We start from the raw sequence: 23,464 nt of genomic DNA on the forward strand, positions 1-23,464 counted from the left end.
TCTCAATGCGATGGACTGATGCCGGACAAAAGGAAGGCAAACAATTTCATCATTGAGATGGAAGGAAAATACGACTTTGGGAAGGAAGGATGGGGACGTCCTGAAAACTGCCTTGTCCTGATGAAAGTTCAGGAACAGAGGACGGCAGGACAGGGCCACCAATTCCAAAACTCTTCTGATTGACGTAATTGCCACTAGAAAGACCACCTTCCAAGAGAGTGAAACGTCCTGCAGCGGTTCGAAAGGAGCCTCTTGTAAGGCCCCGAGAACCAGGTTAAGGTCCCATGACTCCAATGGCCTTCTATAAGGAGGCGCCACATGGGAGACTCCATGAATGAACGTCTTGACCTTGAGTTGGTGGCAATTTTGCGTTGGAATAGCACTGACAAGGCCAAAATCTGACCTTTGAGCGAGCTAAGCGCGAGGCCTGACTTTAAACCGGATTGAAGGAATTCCAAAATAACCGGAATGAAAAACACCAGAGGGGATCGACCATGATCCTTGCACCATGAAAAGAAGGCTTTCCAGGTGCCGTGATAGATGCGCATGGACACAGGTTTCCTTGCACTAATCATGGTGAAATTCACGTCGTAAGAGAACCCAGCCTGTGCTTAAATTCCAGGATTCAACGGACACGCCGTCAAAGACAGGGCCCCGGAGTTCGGGTGGTAAATTGGGCCCTGTGAGAGTAGATCCATGCGATCCGGAAGTCGCCAGGGGACGACGGCGACCAGTTGTATTAGTTCTGCGTACCATGCTCAGCTCGGCCAATCTGGCGCGACTAGGATCACTGGTACTCCCTCCACTCTGATCTTCTTGATGACCCTTGGAAGCAAGGGAAGAGGGGGAAAGATGTACGGGAGCTGGAACCGGTGCCATGGCAGAACTAGGGTGTCCGCTCCGATGGCGCATGGATCGCGCAGTGAACCGAGGAACTGTGTTTCATTTTGACGCCATGAGATCCACAACCGGAGTCCCTCAACGATGACAAATCTGTTGAAAGACTTCTGGATGAAGAGACCACTCCTCCGAGGCAATGCCTTCGCGACTGAGAAAATCTGCCACCCAATTTTCTATGCCCGGGATGTGGATTGCTGAGATGGATGAATGGTTGGTCTCGGCCCAATGGAGGATGTGACTCACTTCGGGCATGGCCATCCTGCTCCGGATACCTCCCTAGCGGTTGATATACACTACAGCCGTGGCGTTGTCGGATTGGATCCTGATGGGGTGACCTGCGAGGAGATGGTGGAAACTCCGTAGAGCTTATCTGATCGCTAGTATCTCCAAAATGTTGATGGGGAGCCGTGACTTTCGGGTTGACCAATGAGCCTGTGCTGTGTGGTGACGAAAGACCGCACCCCAGCTGAGAAGACTTGCGTTGGTGGTTACTACCAACTATCTTACTGGGAGAAAAGACCTCCCTTGATTCAGGGAGGACCTCAGTGTCCACCACCTGAGGGCTTGACTGACCCGCAGGGACAGAAGGATCCGACGATCCAGGAAGAACAGGTTCTTGTCCCAAGCTAACAGCAACACATGTTGTAAGGGACGGAGATGGAACTGTGCAAATGGAACTGCTTCCATCGCAACCACCATCTTTCCGAGAACTCTCATGCTAAATGAATGGAGTGAGAAACCGGTCGGGAAAGAGTCCACGCTGCCTGTTGTAATTCTTGGGTCTTCTCAGGAGGGAGAATGACCAACCCGCGGGAAGTGTCCAAGATCATTCCTAAAAAGGAAATCTGCTGAGCCGGTCTTGGGAAAGACTTTTCGAAGTTTATCTTCCGCCCCCAGGCAAGAAAGTGTATTTACTGTTATATCCACGGACTCCTCGCAGGCTGGAAGGGACGGACCCTTGATGAGCAGGTCGTCCAGATACGGTAACACCACTACTTCCCCGGTGCGCTGACGCCAAGTCAGCGCTTCTCCCGGGGACCAGGACCTGACCCCATACCTTCACTCCAGTGCTCGGCCGGCCGCGCTGTCCAGGGCCATCCATGCAGGTCTTCTCATCCTCCTGGCTGATGTAGCAGAGCTGGAGTTCTTAAAGGGGTATGCTCAATCGATCCTCCCTGTGGCAGGGGGATGGAGAGCTATGGGGCTGATTCAGGGCATTCGGAAGCGCTGTTCCTGTCTTCTCAATTGCACTCCATGCGCCCGCCCTCGTATCCGTGGATTACTGGGACCGTAAGGATCATCGCCAGAGGAATCAGCCCCAATCGTCGCAGGAAAGTGTACGGGGAGGTATACTCCACGTGCTTGCCTGTTGTTGGTTCGGGGGAGAGCGGGCCGTAGAAAGGAACAGTCGCCCCTTCACTCCGTTAATTAAAAAATAATCTACAGGAAATTCAAAAATAAAATATAAACGGTGGGGTCTGAAGTCAGACCCAAGTGCCTCCTATAGACACTAAGCAAGAACTGGAGAAATCTCATCCAGCGAGAGGGTGTATACTGCAGGGGAGGAGTTAACTTTTTTTCTGGTTTACTAAGTGTCCTCCTAGTGGCAAACAGCATAACACCCCACTGTCTGTGTCCCCCATGAGGCGTAGGAGAAAGCGCCAGACATTTCTTAATGAAACCTGTTTACAGAGAAGCTTTATGCCCACCTACGATGTCTTCATAAGTTGCCCTACCCTCCAACCCAGTTTTCCCAGGATTTATAAACAGTATTTTCCATATTTTTGTGTTACATTAAAATCAATAGGGACTGGATCATATACAATCAAACTATTTAAAAAAAAAAAATGCTCCCCCCACACACCTCATTGTTTGCTAACGGAGTTTTATTGTTTGTGTCTTTCAGATTGTCCTTTTATTCTGGCCATTCCTCTTTCTCCATGTACTGCATGCTCTTCCTCGCAGTAAGTATATTTGGGGTTACCGTACTTATCACCTTGCCGTTCTACATACATCTGTTACAATATGGGGCACATTAAAGCTAGTGACCCACTACAAGGGTAAAGCCAGCGCGAGTGGGTGGTGAAAGGCACATATTGCATGAGCCGCAGTTTGTAGAGTTACACCACAACCGCTCTGTCCCTACCCTTGTACCTGCAGGTGGAGTCTGAGCTCATTGGTATCACTAATAGTGCTGGCAGGATGCCCGAGCGGCCAAGATCTCTGCTGCAAATGTATGCTCAGCTTAAATCAAGGAACTGTTAAGGCCCCAGGACAAAATGACCTTCAGTATCCAAATAACCGTACCAAACAATGCCCACATTGTTATACCACCCAAATAACGAATTGGGATCTATACAGCTCTGGCAAAAATTGAGACCACTGCACAGTTTTATAAAAATCAGCTTCTCTACATGTCTCACAGCCATTCCATTCCAGCGTCAGTTAAATTCCAACCAGAGTACACCTCATTCTACGCAATACGCGTCTGATTAGGTGATCACCTGAACCAAATCTTATTTAATGAAGAAGAGTTTAAAAAAAAAAAAACCCTGCTGTGGTGTTAGCAATCCTCTTGCAATAGGACAAGCTGGATGGCAAAACAAGTGCTAGTAATATCCCAAAAGTAATAGGAATGAAAAAAATTTTAACCATGCAAAAGGAGTTGAAAAGAAAAGGTCTTGAGTGAGGAAAAGAAGGGCTTTACTAGCAGAGGGATACAGTGAGCGTCATGTTGCCTCCATCCTTAAAATTTCTAAGAAGGTAGTCCATTACAACAAGGTCAGGCAGCAGACATTGGGGATAACAAAGCTACAGACCAGAGGGCGAAAACTACTCTCCACTGACCGGGATGACCGTCATCTTATTCGAATGTCACTCAGCAACCGCAGGATGACATCAAATGACCTACAAAAGGAATGGAAAATGGCAGCTGGGGTGAAGTGCAAGGCAAGAACAGTTTGTAACAGGCTCCTAGAGGTTGGGCTCAAGTCATGTCAAGCTAGAAAAAAGCCTTTCATCATTGAGAAGCAAAGGAGAGCCAGGCTGAAGTTTGCCAAAGACTATAAGGATTGGACCATAGAGGACTGGAGTAAGGTAATCTTCTCTGAGTCTAATTTTCAGCTTTGCCCAACACCTGATTGTCTAATGGTTAGATGGAGACCCAGAGAGGCGTACAAGCCACAGTGTCTTGCACCCACTGTGAAATTTGGTGTAGGATCGGTGATGATCTGGGGGTGCTTCCGCAAGGCTGGAATTGGGCAGGTTAATCTTTGCGAAGGACGTATGAATTAAGCCGCATACAAGATTATCCTGGAAAAACAGTTGACTCCTTCCGCTCAGGCAATGTTCCCTAACTCTGGGGACTGTTTTTTCCAGCAGGACAATGCGCCATGCCACACAGCTAGGTCAATGTGTGGATGAAGGACCACCAAATCAAATCCCTGTCATGGCCAGCCCAATCTCCAGACCTAAACCCCATTGAAAACCTCTGGAATGTAATCAAGAGGAAGATCGATAGTCACAAGCCATCAAACAAAGAAGAACTGCTAACATTTTTGTACCAGGAGTGGCATTAGGTCACCCAAAAGCAGTGTGAAAGACTGGTGGAAAGCATGCCAAGACGCATTAAAGCTGTGATTAAAAATCATGGTTATTTCCCAAAATATTGATTTCTTAACTCTTCCTGAGTTATAACATTAAATGATCATGAGCTTGTTTTTTTTGCATTACTTGAGGTCTGAAAGCACTGCATTTTTTGACAATTTCTCATTTTCTGAAAATAAATACAAAATTAGTGCTTGGAAATTCGAAGACCTGTTGTCAGTAGTTTATAGGATAAGAGCATTTTATTCAAAAATATACCTATACAGAGAAAAATCAGACAAACTGAACATTTTGCAGTGGTCTCTCAATTTTTGCCAGAGCTGTATATTCAGTTAAGACGCGAGTGTCATACGCCAGTCTTAATTAATTTGGTACGTCTTATTCCTGCAAGCTGTTCATTAAAAGACGCGCCACATAACATGCACCTAATTCATTATCAGTAGTGTGCCGTCCAGAAAGGTTACTCCAGTCAGTGACTGTTAATCAACTTGTTGGGTGGGTTACTACCTGCCATCTGCATCTCTACTCATTTTGGTAGATCTGTCCAAACCTAAGTTTTATTGTTATGTAAAAATTGAAGACTTACAGAATTTTTTCCTGCAATCCTGATGTTTTTTTATTTCGAGAAATTAACCCTATTTTTGCCTTCATGTTACAGACTGGGACAGATAAGCAGCTCTACAGAGCGAGGGCCTCTACTCCTATTATAGTTGCCGTCTCCCGACAATGGTCAGATAAGGTGTTAGAGCCGGACATTCACCAGCCACATCTACATTAGATAAACGATTGCTGGGGTTGTTCAATTACATAGTGGGATCTGGCAAATGGCTACAATAATTATATTTTCTTTTATTGCATTTTTTTTCCAATATTGCTCAGTCAGCACTTATTAAAGGTTAGGCTTTGACTTTGCAGCGTCTGTAGGATGCGACCACACACCACAGTATTACTGTATCACTTTCCTTGTGGGAGATTGAAATTCAAGTAAATTCCCCATCTCTGTATATTACCCAGAGATTGTGCGCTGGCAGAGGGTATTCTGGTGACTCCTTTCTAAAAATGTACCGTAATTTTCAAGTGTTGAGGTTTTTTTTGTTGTATTATTTAAATTACTACTTGTATTAAAATCCATACATGCGTGACAGATGATCACACAAGGAACCCGCAACCATAACCCCTCCATATACACACCCCACAAAAATCCATCCTAGTCCATCTCCGTATGGCTCAATCTGGCCCTGTAGTCCAGTATTTGCACACTAATATTTTTGCTCATAGCTGAACCATGAAACTATAGTGTTTGCCAACTATTAATCTATAAAGCCTCATTTACACATCTGCATGTCACTGTTCAAGTAGACCGTGATTGACGGACAGCTGCGGGGGTCTCCGGATCCAAACTTGCCACCCTCATGATTGAGGTTTGGGTTGTGAGACCACCAGCCAGTATGAGATGGATGAACACAACGTAACGCCCCATTCACACAACCTGTGCCAGTGTACTGTTCCTTAATCATGACTTGTGATGAGCAAGTATGCTTGTGTGCCAACAGTGTGTCTGGCGTGCTCGAAAAATACGTTTTAGTCCCTGCGGCTGCATGTCTCGGTATGCTCAAAGTATGTTTGAGTCCTAACAATCAGGCAATCCCTGTGTTTGTTGTGGCTCTTGAACAGTCGCGAGACATGCAGCCGCTGGGACTCGAACATATCTTTCGAGTACGCTGAAGACTTTAGCGCTCGAGCCTGCTCAGATAACACCTTACCCGAGTACGTTCGCTCATCACTAATCATAATCAAACTGGTAAAATGATAATGCCGCTATAAGCGTTTATTTTCTGACAGGAGGATAACGGCCTATTGTGGATAAATGTAATCTAATGGCAGAGGCTGCGGCACCATTCATCCCATGGATATGGTCGTTACCTTTCCTTCTGTAGAAGGAATTTCTGAGGTGCTCAGCTTGTGTGTAATACAGATACTTTGGGAAACTAAGAAAGCAGCTCTCACCATTGCTTAGAAAAGTAGGAAGTAATTTATTCCAATTTACTGGGACATGCGTGCGTTCCTGGGGGGGGTGCAGGAGGGTGGGGGTGTTAGCTAGCCAAAACCGCATTGACCAGCGATCATCCCACCGAACGCCTGCTCTCCTTTCACCGTAAAGGTAATAGTACTCATAAAACTGTTTGTCACCCTGTGGTGTCTAAGGAATGGTGAGAGCTGCTTTCTCTTTGTTTCTCAAAGTCTCTTTAAATAGGTAACACTGCCCAGACATAGCACGATTCTCCCAACGGTTGAAGTCAGGGGAAAGCAGGACCAAGCATGTTGCATTGCCATGCCTAATCCTTTTATCCAGACATGTCGGGCAGTGACTCATTTCTTCCTATTCACGTTCGATCACACGAGGCATGGATGTACATATGGGACAGAAGACCTGATGACATTTATCCAAAAGCTGTTGCACAGATCTGTCCCCAATTTGTGTATGCTGCACCTTTTTCCACAAACACTCACATGCCATTGAGTTAAAGGAGATTTTTTTTCCCTTCCTCTTCCAGCTGTATCTTCAGGCCAGGATGAGAGGACATTGGGCCCGGCTGTTACGTCCCACCATTCAGTTTGCTCTGGTTGCTGTGTCCATCTACGTCGGCCTCTCTAGAGTCTCTGACTATAAGCATCACTGGAGCGACGTGCTCACCGGACTCATCCAAGGAGCCATTGTTGCTGTTCTTATTGTAAGTAAAACCACAAGAGACTCTGTTGCTTTTGAACCAAATCTAGTTACAATAATGTAGATAATCAGCCAGAGACTTATGTCCTGGTAGCCTGGTGGGCAATTAAGTTTTCATAGTGGCCACATGAAACTGTGACTGTTGTGGAGGCCGAATCAATAGGCTGAAATTAATTCTGTGCAATATTAAGTGATGCAATTCATAAGCAGAAAAAATATGCTGACATCACTTAATGTACAGTATGAGCCCCACACAGCCCCCCGATCTACAGCATGAGCCCCTCCTGTATACATGTACATATGGAAAAACCAACACATACTCTCCTCACTCCCATTCTCTCGGCGCTCTGCTCTCGGACGCACTGACAGTCTTGGGCTAAACTGGAACAGCCAGAAAGCTATATGTAACATGACACACAACCACAATTGTCTACAGTGTAAGTCCTAAGGCTTTCTTGCTAATGGGACATGTTTACAGGAACGTAAGATGGCAGCAGTGCCCCCTCCAAAAAAAAAAAAACACCCTTACAAGTAGCCAACACCATATCAGGTCAGCATTCCTTGTAGAGGTCAGTGTTTCATTCCATATCTGTCCTAACACCTCAATGGTCAACCATCAGTATTTGTTTACCAGGATGCAGCAATGCATCAAGCTCGACAAAACTACGATTGTAAAGTGCCCTCCATGCTGCGGTCAGTGATTGGCTGCGGCAGTCTCGTGTCAAGCACAAGTTGGAATAGACGTTCATGAATACTATTGATGAGTTGATTCATGCAGACGTCTGTGCAAATCGGTTAGAGCTGGTCGGGCCGTGGGTCTCCCAACCAGAGCAGGACAGCCTCAGAGAAATATAGAAAGCCGTCACGCTCTAGCTGAGAGAGCCCCAGCCAGTCCTTGCATTGTGATTCGAGATGTGACCTAACATCAGACACATCTGTCCGAGCCCTTAACCAGCAATGATTTAAAGCTGTAATGTGGATCCTAATGGTAGCAGTAAATTCCCAGGAGCAGCGGTGGAGACAGCGCGTGCACTGCATTTGCGACACTCACAATTGCGACGTCCTAAAGCTAGTGTTGAGCGAGCGTGCTTGGATAAGGTGTTTTCAGAGCACGCTCATGTACTAGATGATCTCTGGCATGCTTGAATAATATGTACGAGTCGCTATAGCTGCATGTCTTGAGGCTGTTTGACAGCACGTGCAGGGATTATTACCTAACAAGCTAGAAATCCCTGCATGGGTTGTGGAAGTCGAACAGCCATAGTGACTCAAACATAGCATACCCTTGGCGTGCTCAAACACTATTAGCGCATGAGCATGCTCAGATAACACCTCATTAGAGCACAGTGGCTACACGCACACAGTAAATGAAGTTGGGGCAGTACACCCAGATTCACTGCACATGCCCAGGAAGCTGCGGGATTACAGAGTAGATTCCTGTGACGTCGGGCCAGTACAGCAGATTAATCAAACAGTGTGTGGATAAGATGACGAGACCGTGACTGAAACCAACAGAAGCCCACCCCCTATGACTAAAAGTCAACATAGAATATAACTGTACAAAGTGATTTTTTTATAATGAATTCTTTTTTCTCTGTTTTGCTTCAAAACATGTAAGAGATGCAGATTGTATCACTAACACCACATTGGGGCCAGTTTAATAGCAAAAAGTTACATGATATGTTCTTTTTAAATACCCCGTAAATTATGAATCGGGGTCTTCCTGTATATTTGATGGCCCTGCCCCTTCTTATTTTATGGTTACTAAATTAAATAAAATCCTACATTTTCTCCTTTTTCATGAAAACATACGGTATTTAGTGAGGTTTTTTCCAGCTCAGTGCAGCTTCATATTGTCTGTGATGGCTGGAGATGATGAGGGTCCCATGTGGGGGCTTAATGGTTCAGTGATCAAAATGACGCAGACAATGGAGGGATAATTGTAGGGAATTCCTTACTGGTAGCTACGGGGTCGGCTACTTTACTTGCAGCTTATATTAGTGTGGCTTAATCCTCACTTTTATATTTTTTTTACTTTTCAGGTCGTTTACGTTTCAGATTTTTTCAAAATCAAAAAAACTGGGTTCAATGAGAAAGAAGAAGATTCACATACAACCCTGCATGAGACGTCCACCAATGGGAACCACTATGGCAACAGTCACCAGCCATGAAAGCCACTCTTGTCCAGGATAAAAAAAAATAAAAAATTATATACTGCTTTTTTTTTTCTCCTCACAGTATTAAGAGTTTAATCTCTTAATCCCCGTTAATTAGCCTTTAACCCTGTTAATGCTGGAGAGGCTAATCCTGCATGGCACTCTAGCACTTAAGCCTTTAAATTGCACCCATCTCGTATGTACCACTCAAGCAGCCAATTTGGGGGCCCTAGACCGATATGAGAACGCAGCAGCATCTGGGATCGCTGGGAAAATGCTGCATCCTCGTGTCTGATCAAGGATTACAAAGAGGCTGCCGAACCCTTATATAGAAGCAACACGTGCAATGGACAGCTGCTGCTATTCCTGTTGGATGCCCACTTTGTATATAGTTATAAAGAACACATTTTATGTATATGTTATAGCTTTAAATAAAACATTGTTTTAATGGGGTTTTATGAGATTAGAAAAACATGGCTGCCCCCCCTTAACAAAAAAAAAAAAAGTACCCTAGAGGTTGAGAGTGGTACTGCAGCCCATCCTCGTTCACTTAATGCAATACCAGGTATAGTGTCGTTTCCGCAAGAAAGCAGCTCTGTTTTTCTAAGTCTCTATAACCCAAATCTTTATTAAGGCTCTGTTCAGACTGGTGGTTTTCCCTTGGGGGGGGTTCCATTATTTCTAAAATATTAGACCCTGAAATGGAAGTTAATAGGGTCCGCAGTGGCTCAGATATGAGGACACTAGTCTGCACCGAACCTTATCACCTATACAAATGAGAGAATGTGGAAATGAAATTGTAAATTTTTTTTAATTAAAATAGTGTGGAAACAGTATGTACAAACTTGTATTATATCGCTTTGCTCGAACGTTGCTTGTTCTGCAACCGTATAACACCAAAACATTAAAAAAAGGTTTATAGCAAACATGTGGCCTATGTGAACTCTGTTGTCCAAGGATCTTGTGCTCCAGATGCGAACCGCGTCCTTACACAAACGTCTTCGGATCTGTTCCACTATAGGTACAGACTGGCAGCAAACACAATGTCCCTTTTGATCTTTGTAATTCCTAAAAGAGAAGAACAATAGCATTAATGACCGTCGCCTCGTAAACAGCAGTATAAAAAGGAACAGGCAAAGTCTTCACCGGAAAGCTCTAAATTGACACAATATTCTTATAACTGTCAAAGGAATCCACGTTCTCACCCCCGCACAGAGAAGGTGGAGTTGTGAGAAGAGTCTGGTAATTATATTTTGGAAATAACTTTTCAGAGTACACAAGATGTGAGGTCTGACGGCTACACCCAGCAATTACAACTCATTTTTAAGTTGGTCGGGGGGTTTTCAGCCATAATGGAAATGGTCTTCACTGTTTCAGCTCTTGAAACTTTACAATGCAGATTGTAGAATTGCTATTCTGTTGGCACAGACGGTAGATCGCTCATCCTCAATGAACGGCCTGGTCTGCGAGGCAGACGGGTCAATCAGCCAACAATTATCTGTTCTGACTTTCCCACAGATGTGCATGTACGCTCACGAGTCCTCTGGGCCAAGCCTTGCCGTTTGATGCTATTTCACTACATATTATGTGCACAATTATGTTTTTGGTATACAGACAATTGGCTATAATTCAGCATCTGTTCTTGGGGGAGGAAAAAAGGATGAGATGAAGACCCAGAACTACATCATCCAATCCATCCCTGCTCCTGACTGTCAAACTGCATACAGGCATAAATTAAGCAGGCTTTCAGTTCAGGGTAAGAAAGCCATTAGGGTTGATTAATTTTTTGCAAAATCAAAGATGCTCTTTTTGTCTCACCTTTTTAGAGCAAGGAGTCACATTTAAAATGCCACACAAGTATAAAGGTGCAAAAATTAGAATTAGACATTTTGTACACTAGTACGATAGTGGAGTACAACTACACAAAAAATTTAGTGTCACTTCAAAAAGTTGCATATGAGAAATGACACGGTGGCAGTTTTTGTTATCCAGGTGGTTTAGCGTAAAAAGAACAAAAAAGTTAATTTAAAAAGGGGTGTTTTTAGGTTATTAAATTGCTTAAGTTAGAAAAAGCAAGTCAATTGGTAACTTGCTTATTTTCATGCTATCTGCTTTCATTCCCCTGCTGTGAGTTTTTATCTTGCCCAGTGTACAGCTGGTTTTCAACTAGCTTTGCTACCAGAGCTAAGTGTGCACCACAGAAGAGAGTCCAGGAGAGGAGTCAGCTCTCTTCCACCCATTATTCCATTTATTTTTATATAGCAGTTGGCTTGCTTCTCATCTCCATTACTGTTAGTTCGAGTAGGGGACGAGCGAATAGCTTCGGATAACTCCTTATCCGAATAGCTATAGCGCTTACTAAATAGCTGCACCGGGAACCTGGATATCTGGAGCGCTCTCGATAATCAGCTGTTGGACTCCGCAGAGGCGTGTGTTGCAGCTGTGTAATAAAAAAAACCAAAACAGGCTCTCCATATATATGTTGTGACTGCGACACATGCAGCTGCTGAGCCGAACAGCTGATTATCAGGAGCACACCAGGTATCCAGGTTACCAATGCAGCTATTCACTAAGCACTATACCTACTCAGATAAGGAGTTATCCGAAGCTATTCGCTCATCCCTATTTATCAGCTCTATAAAATCTAAAGCCATTGACAGCTTCAGGGGTAGTTTTCCTACTAAGGGCCCCGTCACACATAGCGACTCACCAGCGATCCCGACAACGATATCAACTTGTCAGGATCGCTGGTGTGTCGCTATATGATCGCTGGTGAGCTGCCAAACAGGCAGCTTCACCAGCGACACAGAGCACGCGTCGTCGCTGTGTACGTTAGTTACCAGCGCCTAATGCAGGGAGCTGGTGACGAAGGTGCACATTGGGTTTCTAAGCAGCGCGCGTCACTTAGAAACCTGATATGTACCTTGGTTACCAGCTCCCTGCATCAGCGCGCTGGTAACGAAGGTACACATCGAGTTTCTAAGTGACGCGCCCTGCTTAGAAACCCTGAGTTTACCCTAGTTACCAGCGCGCTGATCGCTGGTCTCCCGCCTGCCACACGCACCGATGCGTGCTGGCCAGCAGGAGACCAGCGATCAAAAAATGTCCTGGCCATTCCAGGACGATCAGCGACACAACCGGCGTTCGCTGGTCAGTGTCACACATCGCAATCTCGCTGGTGAGATCGCCTGTTGTGTCACAAAAATTGTGACTCAGCAGCGATCTCGCTAGCGAGATCACTCTCACTGTCAGGAATTGTGTGCTTGTTCAAAGTCCGTTATCTCTATAAGTAAATATAGTGATAACATTGAAAACTCAGAACAAACACTGATAGATCATTAATGTGTTGTGGTGATATGCAGATCATGGATCAGAGCGTCATTCAAGGAGGAGCATCCCAAGTTACCAGGATGTAAGGAGACTTAGAGCTTGGAGCTGCTTAAGAGGGAACTTTGAGAATTTCCCTTAAAAAAAAACAGAAAAAAAAAAAACGCACATTCAGAAATAAGGCAAAAACATGCGTGAACCATTTTTACTCTAACAAAAAAAAGGGGCAAATAGTGACAAAGCTGGGACTTTAATCTTATCCGGCTACACAATCAATGGCTGTCAAAAATCTGTCTAAAGGTACTGTCACACTAAGCGATATCGCTAGCAATATAACTTGTGACGTTATAGCGATATTGCTAGCGATATCGCTGTGTCTGATAAAGGGAAAAGACAAAAAGAGCATCTTTGATTTTGCGCAAAATTCGTCAGTCCACAAGCGCCATTTTGAAGAATGTGCCCCCCAAAAATAGCAACTAATACCACAAAACACAAAAAAAAAGCTGAATTACAATGAAAAAGGACCCATGGTATTTTACAGATGGAGTTCGATGCTAATAAAGTCACTTGTGATTTGTAGTTAACAACTAATCCAGTAGATGTGGATGCTTTGCGACTGTTGGGTCATGATCATGTCCCATGCAGTAACATGACCACCTTACTTATTACTCTGAACATGGAGCCCCTCACCCATAATCTAGCCATGTAATAGGGTAGCACTCTGATGTCTTTATTTTTACTATTAGGCTAGGATAATACAAGGTGGATGATAATTACTTCATACGGGGACATAAGGCCCTAAATACTGGATGGAGTAATGTAATATTCCGAGCCGGCAGTGCTCCAGTGCTCCCCGCAGGATGCCAGCGATGCTCTGCGGGGCCCCTGCTCTGTTATTCTAGTACATCAGTGAAGTCCTGGACTGTGATGTGTCTCCCATTCAGCAGGGTCACAGGTCCCTCTTTGTTCTTCCATTTCTAATGAGATGCTCACATTGTACAACTGCGGCTCACATAAAGGAACACACACACAAACCGCGAGGTCAGACAATCTATCCCAGCGAAAAAGCCTTTTGCACATGAGTTCAATTGTAACGGTGCCTTACTAAAGGCTTATTCCCATCTTCATAAATGCGGATTTTTGGATGGTGCTTGTAAAAACACACACTTTGGCAAATTACTGCTAGTTAAAATTTGAAGCTGTTCTTCCGATATTAATACTTTTCGTTTAGTAACAGATGGGTTGCGTTGGAGACCGACCATCGCTGTTAAGAGCAGGACAGGCATAGTATTCACAAGCTCTTTTCTGTTGAACATGTTTGCACTGTTGAAGTGCAATGTAACCTACTAATCCCGACCAGCTTCAGTGCAGCAGTGGTGGGTCTCCTAAGCAACAAAGAGTTAATATCTTAAGAATGGCTGCAAATGTTAATAAACAGTAAATTGCTTGGTGCTGGCATTTACAAGCACTACCCAACAATAACCCTTCTAAAGTCCCGCAGCTGCAGCACCAGAACCAAGCTTCCATGGCCGTATTTCGGTGTGGGCACTTACCTTCTGCAAACTTGTTCTCCAGTTCTGTATTTCCGATGGCTTTGGCGGCCTGACACATTTGACGCAGTAATTCTTCCAGACGCCTCATACAACGAATAATACTACCTAGAAGACAAGCCCTAGATATCAGCAAGTAGCCCAGAAAACTGGGAAGATCCACCAACCTGCTCCAGTGTTGCTTTAAATACATTAATCACTTCAGTCCTAGAAATTCTTCAAGGAAACCCTCTCCCCCATTCTGTCTATAGGGCCCAAGGTTCGGCTTCTCATCAGATAAATCGATGTTGTGAGTTTCTGTGGCAGCAAAACACAACTGTCCGCACCATGTGGGGGACGCGTCGGATTCCTACGGCCCAAGTCATTACAGCACAGAGAGATCAGTCTGAGAATAAGCGGGAAGGAGCCTTCATTCTTATAGATCAAGAACGGGGTCAGCACAGAAGCAGACGGTAACGTGTATCCACAGAGGGGCGGGAAACTCCCCAGAGCCGTGGGAGTCACTCATGACCAGCAAAAAAATTAGAAGTACTTTTAGGTTTTGTGAAATTTGCTTGTCACAATTATTAAAAGACTACGGCTCCGATTAACCATTACTTTCATTTTTCTATTTGTTTTTTTTTCTTTTAAAGGTGTAATGTGAAGACTAAGTAATTTTCTATCTACAGTAAATGGTAATCTATTTAGTGCCATAATCTCTACCATTCCCTCTTACCCATTAACTGCTTTTCTATTTCCCCCCCCCCACTTCATTTTTGATGACTCTTGGTTTGAGAATCCCAGCGCATGCTGGCATACTCATACAAGTCATCATCGGGGGGCACAGGCTGTGGTCACTGCCCAGAATCTAAAGCCCCCGTCACACATAGCGACGCACCAGCGATCCCGACTACGATATGACCTGGTCAGGATCGCTGGTGTGTCGCTACATTATCGCTGGTGAGCTGTCAAACAGGCAGATCTCGCCAGCGATCAGCACCAGCGATGACGCGGGTAACAAGCGCGCGCATCGCTTAGTTACCTGCTGTGTACCTTGGATACCAGCGTGCTAGCGCTGGGAGCTGGTAACCAAGGTAAACAGCTGGTAACTAAAGCGTGCGCGGCACTTCGCTACCCGCTGTTTACCTTGGATACCAGCTCCCAGCGCCAGCACGCTGGTATCCAGGGTACACAGCGGGTAACTAAGCGACGTGCGCGCTTAGTTACCCGCGGTTTACCTTGGATACCAGCTCCAGCTCACTGATCGATGGTTTCCCTCCTGCCACACGCACCGATGCATGCTGGCCAGCGGGAGACCAACGATCAAAAAAATGTCCAGGGCATTCAAGCATGGTCAGCGATACCCGGCGGGTGGGCCGGTCGTTGATACCCGTCACACGCGGAGAGATTGCTGGTGAGATCGCTGTTGCGTCACAAAACTTGTGACTCAGCAGCGATCTTGCTAGCGAGATCGCTGTGTGTGACGGGGGCTTAAGAGTCATCAGTGAAAGTAGATAAAGGGGCTGGGTCAGTCCCTGCTCCATCACTCTGCCATGTGCACAATTACAACATGTATTTCTATGCAGCAGCACACTCTGGTCTCAAGTGTTGGCAGCAGTATCGGGTATTGAGGTGCGAGACTCGTGGCAAGTTCCTCGCTAGTGTGACCCCGGCCTAAGACTTTACCACTAACTTTAAATGGATTGGCTGAATCTGCATGCGCCTTGCCTTTCCATTCTATTTTCCCTGATTGTAGTCTTGCAGCAAAAACAGAACGAAGGAGGCGAGACCCAGGACCCTCACTAACCTAACAATTATCTGTGATCATTCAGACAGGGATATTCCTCTACTACTTTCATACATTTAATACATCTTGCGTAAAGTTTAGAGATTCTTAATGTTTAGAGACCCTCATACGTGATACACTGACGGCCTCGTCACTAGTACAACAGAGAATATCGGCTTTGCAGCCGTATTACAATATGTTACATATGTTAAAGTCCGTTTCCGGCAGGTATATCCTGCTGTTGTCCGTTCTACACAAGTCATCTTACCTTCAAAAACATCTGTCATTTTACAAATCTGAGCAAAGGTTGCCCCATTGGCCCAGGTGTAGACAACATCCATGAGATTGGGCCGGAAAGTACCAAGATACGTCTCTTCATCGATTTCTAACTTCGCTTCTGCCGAGATTTTTGCAATCCTCCGGGCTGTTTCCTGTCCGGACGGTTAAATCCATTAAAATCACCTTTACACGCCTTACTATTTGCAGATCTATACACCATGTACTCAGAGCGCAGGATAAAATAGTGTCATCGGTCTGTGAGACGCAGAGCAGACACCGCAGGGAGGACACGGAGGATGTGAGCTCAGGCTGCAGACAAGACGCTACACGTTACATTGTGTCTCACACTGTACACTACAAAAAACAATTCTTCTATATTCTGAAAGTAAGCAATTTTCTTCTAGACGTTATCGCTTACCTGCATTTGTCGGAGCGGTCCGGCCAGTTGTTCCGTTAGTTTGGGCATTTCACTGGACTAAAACAAAGAAAACAAAAGTAAAAGAAAAGTCAAAGATGCTATAGGATTTTTACAGGATGAAAATGATGAAATGGTAAGACAGGATGTTGAGAAGGCTGAACTTTTAAATTCCTATTTTGCATCTGTTTTCTCTCAGAAAGGAAATGTAACATCAACTGTTATTCACTGTCCTATTAAGGGAATAGAAGAATCCAGGATATCTATAAACAGAAAGATAGTGAGGAAACACTTAGCTAACCTAAATGTATTCAAGTCTCCAGGTCCAGATGAATTACACCCCAGAGTACTGAAGGAGATTGCAGAAGAAATTTTTGAACCCCTCTCCATAATCTTTGAAAATTCTTGGAGAACAGGAGAAGTGCCAGAAGACTGGAGAAGAGCAAATGTTGTTCCTATCTTCAAAAAGGGGAAGAAGGTGGACCCAGGCAACTATAGGCCGGTGAGTCTGACTTCTATACCAGGAAAGATCTTTGAACAAATTATTAAACAACATGTATGTCAATACCTGGATAAGAATGAAGTGATTAAACAGAGTCAGCATGGGTTTGTAACTAATAAGTCATGTCAGACTAATTTAATTTCCTTCTATGATGGTATTACTGATTGGGTGGATCAAGGAAATGCTGTAGATATAGTATATCTTGACTTCAGCAAAGCATTTGACAAAGTCTCTCATACAATCCTTATTGAAAAAATGACTAAGTATGGAATGGACAAGGCAACTGTTTGGTGGATTCATAACTGGCTTAGTGATCGGACCCAAAGAGTGGTCGTAAATGGCTGCACATCCAGTTGGAAGAATGTCTCAAGTGGGGTACCACAGGGCTCTGTCCTGGGCCCTGTATTGTTCAACATCTTTATCAACGATTTAGATGAAGGAATTGAGGGTAAACTGATTAAATTTGCTGATGACACAAAGCTAGGAGGGATAGCTAATACTAGAGAAGAGAGAGAGAGGATTCAAAAAGATTTAAATAAACTGGAGAAGTGGGCAGCAACTAACAGAATGGTTTTTAACAGGGAGAAATGCAAAGTACTACATCTGGGCAATAAAAATGAAAAAAGCATATATAGAATGGGAGGAATAGGGCTAAGTGACAGCACATGTGAAAAAGACTTGGGTATACTAATAGATCACAGACTGAATATGAGTCAACAGTGTGATGCAGCAGCAAAAAAGGCAAATGCAATTCTAGGATGTATTAACAGAAGCACAGTCTAGATCACGTGAAGTAATTATTTCCCTCTACTCCTCTTTGGTCAGACCTCATCTGGAATATTGTGTCCAATTTTGGGCACCACATTTTAAAAAAGACATCAACAAACTGGAGCAAGTTCAGAAAAGAGCGACCAGAATGGTGACCGGTCTGCAAACCCTGTCTTATGAGGAAAGGTTGCAGGATTTGGGAATGTTTAGTTTGCAAAAGAGAAGACTGAGAGGAGACTTAATAGCTGTCTACAAATATCTAAAGGGCTGTCACATTGTAGAAGGATCAACTTTATTCTCATTTGCACAAGGAAAGACTAGAAGCAATGGGATGAAGCTGAATGGGAGGAGACACAGATTAGATATTAGAAAAAACTTTTTGACAGTTAGAGTGATCAATGAGTGGAACAGGCTGCCACGAGAAGTGGTGAGTTCTCCTTCAATGGAAGTCTTCAAACAGAGGCTGGACAGACATCTAACTGGGATGATTTAGCGAATCCTGCTTTGAGCAGGGGGTTGGACCAGATGGCCCAGGAGGTCCCTTCCAACTCTACGATTCTATGAAATCAAACCGTAATTCTAGTTTTGGATGAAAAGCTAGATTTTTGCAAATACATTTACTTATTACTCCATACCATATAAAAATTAGACAGGTATCACAGCTACTATGCAGGCTTATGTGTCTCCATGGTTACACAATACAAACAAATCACATGTATTCTGATCCTGCAGTCATGACCAGATCCATCTGTCCATGTATGGAAACTAGTGATGAGTGAGTATACTCGTTGCTCGGGTGATCTCCGAGTATTTGGATGAGTTCAGAGACTTAGTTTGTGTCGTCTCAGCTGCATGATTTGCGGCTGCTAGACAGCCTGAATACATGTGAGGATTTCCTAACAGGCAGGCAACCCCCACATGTATTCAGGCTGTCTAGCAGACACAAACTAAATCTCCGAGCACATGCAAATACTCGGAGATCACCCGAGCAACGAGTATACTCACTCATCATTAATGGAAACGTATGTAATAAGTAGAGATGGATGGGATGGGGAGCTGTTGGCACAAAACAATAGGAGAAGAAAAAAACAAAACAAAACACCTTTGTGAGGGCGAGCATATCCCTGTATCTGGTATCTCTGCAGAATGACGACGTGGTGTACCCACGAAGGACAAGGCCATGTGCCCAGGCTAAGCATCGTGGTATATGAACAGATCGAATAAGATGACCAAGTGCAAGAAACGTGTTTTTCCATTTATAACCTTCGAGCTTGAAGCTTTATGACCAGGAACGTATCAGACTATAAAGCTGGGTAGAAAATCAGACTCATTACATTGAGTAACAGAATATGGACTTTTTTATGGTTGCAATTGTATATCTAATACTGTACTCAACTTATTCACCCCCTTCCATTCAAAATTTTGTTTATTAGTAAAATTTACAAACTTTTGTATGTACTTCAACGCAACAAGTGTGTTCTCCAACTTCACCACAAAATGCCACTTTTCCAGCTTACGCAGTATGAGGAATACACCTCTTTCATGACAAGCATCTTTAGTACTTAGTAGAGCACCTCTAGCTGTTAGGACCTGCTGCAAATGCGATATATAGATGGACACCAGGTTCTGGCATAGTTTCTGAGGACTCACGGATATTCTTGGGTTTTCAAGAGAGTAGTCCAAAAAGTGAAGAGAAGAGATCGCCATTACCTTGCATAAATCAGGAAAAGGATGCCGACAGAGTAAAAAGAAGAGTTCACAATTAAAGGAACACTGATTATACTAAGACAAGGCAGAAAGAGGAAGTGATTACCAGCTCAAGAGTCAAGTGATCAAAAACCCTAGACTTAATAAAGTCTTGCAGTGAGATTTGATGGCAGCAGGCAAGGAGCTTCTAGCTTGTAGTGTAAGGCCTCTTTCACACTTCAGTTGTTTGACGCAAGTCAAAATTCGCCGTTTTTAGAAAAAACGGATCCCCCTTTTTTTTGGCGGAATCCATTTTTTCCCCATAGACTTACATTAGTGACGGATTGCGACGGATGGTCATCCGTTACATCCGGTTTTTGACGGATCCGTCATAATTTTGGCATCCGCTGTCTGAAGTGGACGGACAATGAAACGTTTTCTGCCAGCGTTGAAACGGCGGATCTGTCGCTGTCCGCCAAGTGCTATAATGGACGCCTATGGGTGACGAATCTGTTGCAAACAGTTAATTGACGGAATCAGCCAACGGATTCCGCTTTGTTATACTGAGCATGCCCGGAACAGCTTCCATTCATGTAATTTAACCCCAAAAGCCATTCTGGCACCAAAAAAAAATTCTCTCTCTCTCAATCTCTCTCTCCTTTTCCAGAATCCTGTTGCTTTAAATTTCAGATGTTGGCAGCTGCAGCGGATTCGTCAAAAAAAAAAACAAAAACGGATCCGATGCACCTGTTTCTTGCAAAGTGGAAACTGATCCGTTTTTTTCACACTGACGGTTTGCAACTGACGTCAAACAACTGAAGTGTGAAAGAGGCCTAAGGCGCTTACTAAATGCTGAAAGTCTCCATGGCCGAACTCCAAGATGACATCTTTACTGATCCAAAGGCACAAGAAAAGTGGGATACAACATACTCAACAGCATAGGGAAGTTTTAGGATTCTGTTCTCTGGAGCCATTAAACAAAATGAACTTTTTGAGCCTATGGATCTATCCAGCAATATTGTCAAGAGAAAGAATGAAGCACTCACTGAAAAGAGCTTTCTGTCTTCACTGAAGAATGGCTGTGGCTCTGTGATGCCTAAAGTGAAGCATGGAGGTGGCTCCGTGATGCCTAAAGCTAAGCATGGTGGTGGCTCCGTGATGCCTGAAGCGAAGCACGGCGGTGGCTCCGTGATGCTCTGGGGCTGCTTTGTTTCTTTTGACATTGGAAAACTGCAGTGTGGAGGGTGAGATGGATTCAGTCAAGTATTCAGTTTCTTCTAGGATTTCCAAAACTTGGGCTTCATGGGACTTTATAAAACAAATATGACCCCAAGCAAACCTCAAAGTCCCCTAAGGCTTTGTTTAGGGAAAAAAAAACCTGGAAGATTAACTTGAATCCAAAAGAGCATTTTTGGTGAGATTTGAAGATGGCATCATATTAACCCAAGACTATTAATGAACAGGAGGCCATTGATGACGTAAGATTCTTCAGGAACGCTGCAATGATCTGGTGTCTGGCTATGTAACATTTGCAGCAGGTCATAACAGCCAGAGGTTCTCTAATAAGTAAGTACTAAACATTATGAAGGGGATGAACAATTCTGAGACTGCAGGATTCATTAGGAATGGCATCTTGTGGTGAATTTGCAGAAACCACTTGTTCTATTACTTGTGTTGATAGATTTACATTGTTCTGGTCTCATTGGTTTATTGTAAACAGCAGGAAGTTTTGTAAATTTGGCTAATAAATCTAATCTGCAATGGAGGTTGAATTGTGACTGTATGTATGTACGTAGTCCGCTCTACACTCTATGGCTGTAACCATACACTCCAGCACTGATGAACAGACGGACTGTCGTAGGCACATCAATATGCTTCCAGGTGACAGCGAGGCTCACATGGGCATAAGAGGACCAAGCTTCGTCATCCACAGGCAGGAGACTCTTTTAAGGTTACGTCTATGGAAGAATGAAGTAGCTGCCTCTCACGCATCCAGTGGCCATCTGTGCTCCATCCCACTAATTGGTGATAACTATCTGATATCCACAGTCTTTAATCTCTGTGACACAGATACTATAGCCCTGAATGCGTTCCCTCGTACAGTGCAGTACGTCAGTCTGGTCGTCCCTCTGCTCCAGTATACTTCTATAGCGCAGCAACTTCCTCTGGAAAACCAGCTGTCCAAACATGGCACTTAATGAGAAAATGCCCCCGGACTCCAGCTGGACTGTGTGTGATGTGTCCTCAGCAGGGAAGATGAAATGTTTGTTCTCTGCAGGCCCACCCACCTCTCCGGCGCTCACATTTCTACCAGGGGCCGGGTTTTCATTATTAGTCATAGTGATTGCTCAGATCCCAAAACTAATGAGACCGGGGGTCGTGTGAACCACAAAAAGGTAAATTATCAGCTGTTACATCTGTTTCTATGAAAGCAGAGAGTTAACCGAGATGCCACAGCTTTCGATTAAACCACAGTTTCCCAATATTAAAAAAAAAAAAAAACACAAAAAACGAACAAAAAAACAACAACAACTTTTTATTTTGCTAAAAGAAAACGACGCTACAAGCAATGACAAGATATGTGACTGCTACGGAACATGAGCTGTGGTGCCAAAAAGCCTTGCCTCTGCCCAGCACCACCAACTTCTCCCGATATTTGCTGAATATATACGGCAAAAGGATCGATCGCACGAGCAGAACCTACCCCCCCTAATGCCGCAAGTGCCGGCTGTTGGACCTAGCTCTGATTGCAGAAATGTAATCCCTGGTGAGCAACAACTACAACATCTAAATGGTTAAACGGGGGTGTGACTGGCTCCATCAATACCACTAGACCTCTGCAATGTCATTGAGGCAACCCAATGGGTTAATTGCAGCTGGGGGGACCCAATTCAGACCTTCGCTATAGAGCCCCCAGATTTCTACATTAGACCCTAAGGCACCACCCTTGTCCATGGTCGTTGTCTGCAGCTTAACTTCGGTCACTTGAGTGTAAAATTGTAGACCACTTTGGAGCGACTTTTTAAAACCGTCCTGTGCCGATAAAATGAGTCATAAATCAGGTACAAACTGTGTGGTAATCCATAAGAGAGTGTTCAAATCCCCTGCAGTGCCCCCACAGGGGAACAAGAAATATTACACAATCCCTGGGTGCACCAGACACATTTTATATCAGCTCTCAGCCCAGTGTAACACAGGTTTGCTATCCTGAGCCTCACCTAAGACTGAGTCCCCCCCAAAATCCCCATAAGAACTTATGATAAGTTCTCTGAAGGACGGTCTAGAAACTGAAATGCAAGCTGATGTCTAGACTATTGCACATCAGTTACGAGATGGCTGTGTACATGGTCTCCTCTCTACTCAAAGACACCAAAAAAGGAGGTTTTACACAGCAACTTCTTATTCCTTGTAGCTTAGGGAAAAAGAAAACAGAATCCACTGCAAATTTATCATTTATCTAACAAATAAACAATGAGAAGAGCAAACAAATGGGACTCCTCAGCCCTGAGCCGTACAGCCTGGGAACCTAAACTTACGTTCTCCTGGAACACGAAGCAGCTGAGCAGGGCGGTCGCTTGTTCTGCTGTCAGGTCGTTAAAAAGTCCATTAAACATCATCTCGGTAAGGAGCAGCTCGTCAGCACTGGGAGGACACAAAGATCACGGAATTATACACTGCCCCCATGTGCGGCACGTTCTGAAATCACTTATCTTCTATACCAAGTTAGAATATACAATAAAGGGTTAATGTCATCCTTTAAGATGGGTATATGTCTCATGTGC

At 44.3% G+C, this 23,464-nt stretch overlaps 2 protein-coding genes across 4 annotated transcripts in view; one reads left to right on the forward strand and one right to left on the reverse strand.

The window, feature by feature from the left end:
* The window catches only part of PLPP1 (phospholipid phosphatase 1), a 140,442-nt gene extending 130,126 nt beyond the window's left edge, over nucleotides 1–10,316 (forward strand). For all 3 annotated transcript variants that reach the window (XM_073559937.1, XM_073559938.1, XM_073559939.1), the window contains exons 4-6: nucleotides 2,807–2,864; nucleotides 7,062–7,238; nucleotides 9,277–10,316. In XM_073559937.1, coding sequence (XP_073416038.1) covers nucleotides 2,807–2,864; nucleotides 7,062–7,238; nucleotides 9,277–9,405 — 364 coding nt within the window. In that variant the 3' untranslated portion in view covers nucleotides 9,406–10,316. The remainder of the gene's footprint in view (nucleotides 1–2,806; nucleotides 2,865–7,061; nucleotides 7,239–9,276) is intronic.
* Nucleotides 10,183–23,464, reverse strand: part of MTREX (Mtr4 exosome RNA helicase) — a 170,757-nt gene continuing 157,475 nt past the window's right edge. Inside the window, exons 23-27 of the mRNA XM_073559936.1 lie at nucleotides 23,219–23,324; nucleotides 16,730–16,786; nucleotides 16,301–16,463; nucleotides 14,271–14,375; nucleotides 10,183–10,458 (exon numbers count right to left, since the gene is read on the reverse strand). Coding sequence (XP_073416037.1) covers nucleotides 10,406–10,458; nucleotides 14,271–14,375; nucleotides 16,301–16,463; nucleotides 16,730–16,786; nucleotides 23,219–23,324 — 484 coding nt within the window. The 3' untranslated portion in view covers nucleotides 10,183–10,405. The remainder of the gene's footprint in view (nucleotides 10,459–14,270; nucleotides 14,376–16,300; nucleotides 16,464–16,729; nucleotides 16,787–23,218; nucleotides 23,325–23,464) is intronic.

This window comes from Dendrobates tinctorius, unplaced genomic scaffold (assembly GCF_039654945.1).
Source record: "Dendrobates tinctorius isolate UK_male_01 unplaced genomic scaffold, ASM3965494v1 ptg000285l, whole genome shotgun sequence".
NCBI classification, from domain to species: domain Eukaryota; kingdom Metazoa; phylum Chordata; class Amphibia; order Anura; family Dendrobatidae; genus Dendrobates; species Dendrobates tinctorius.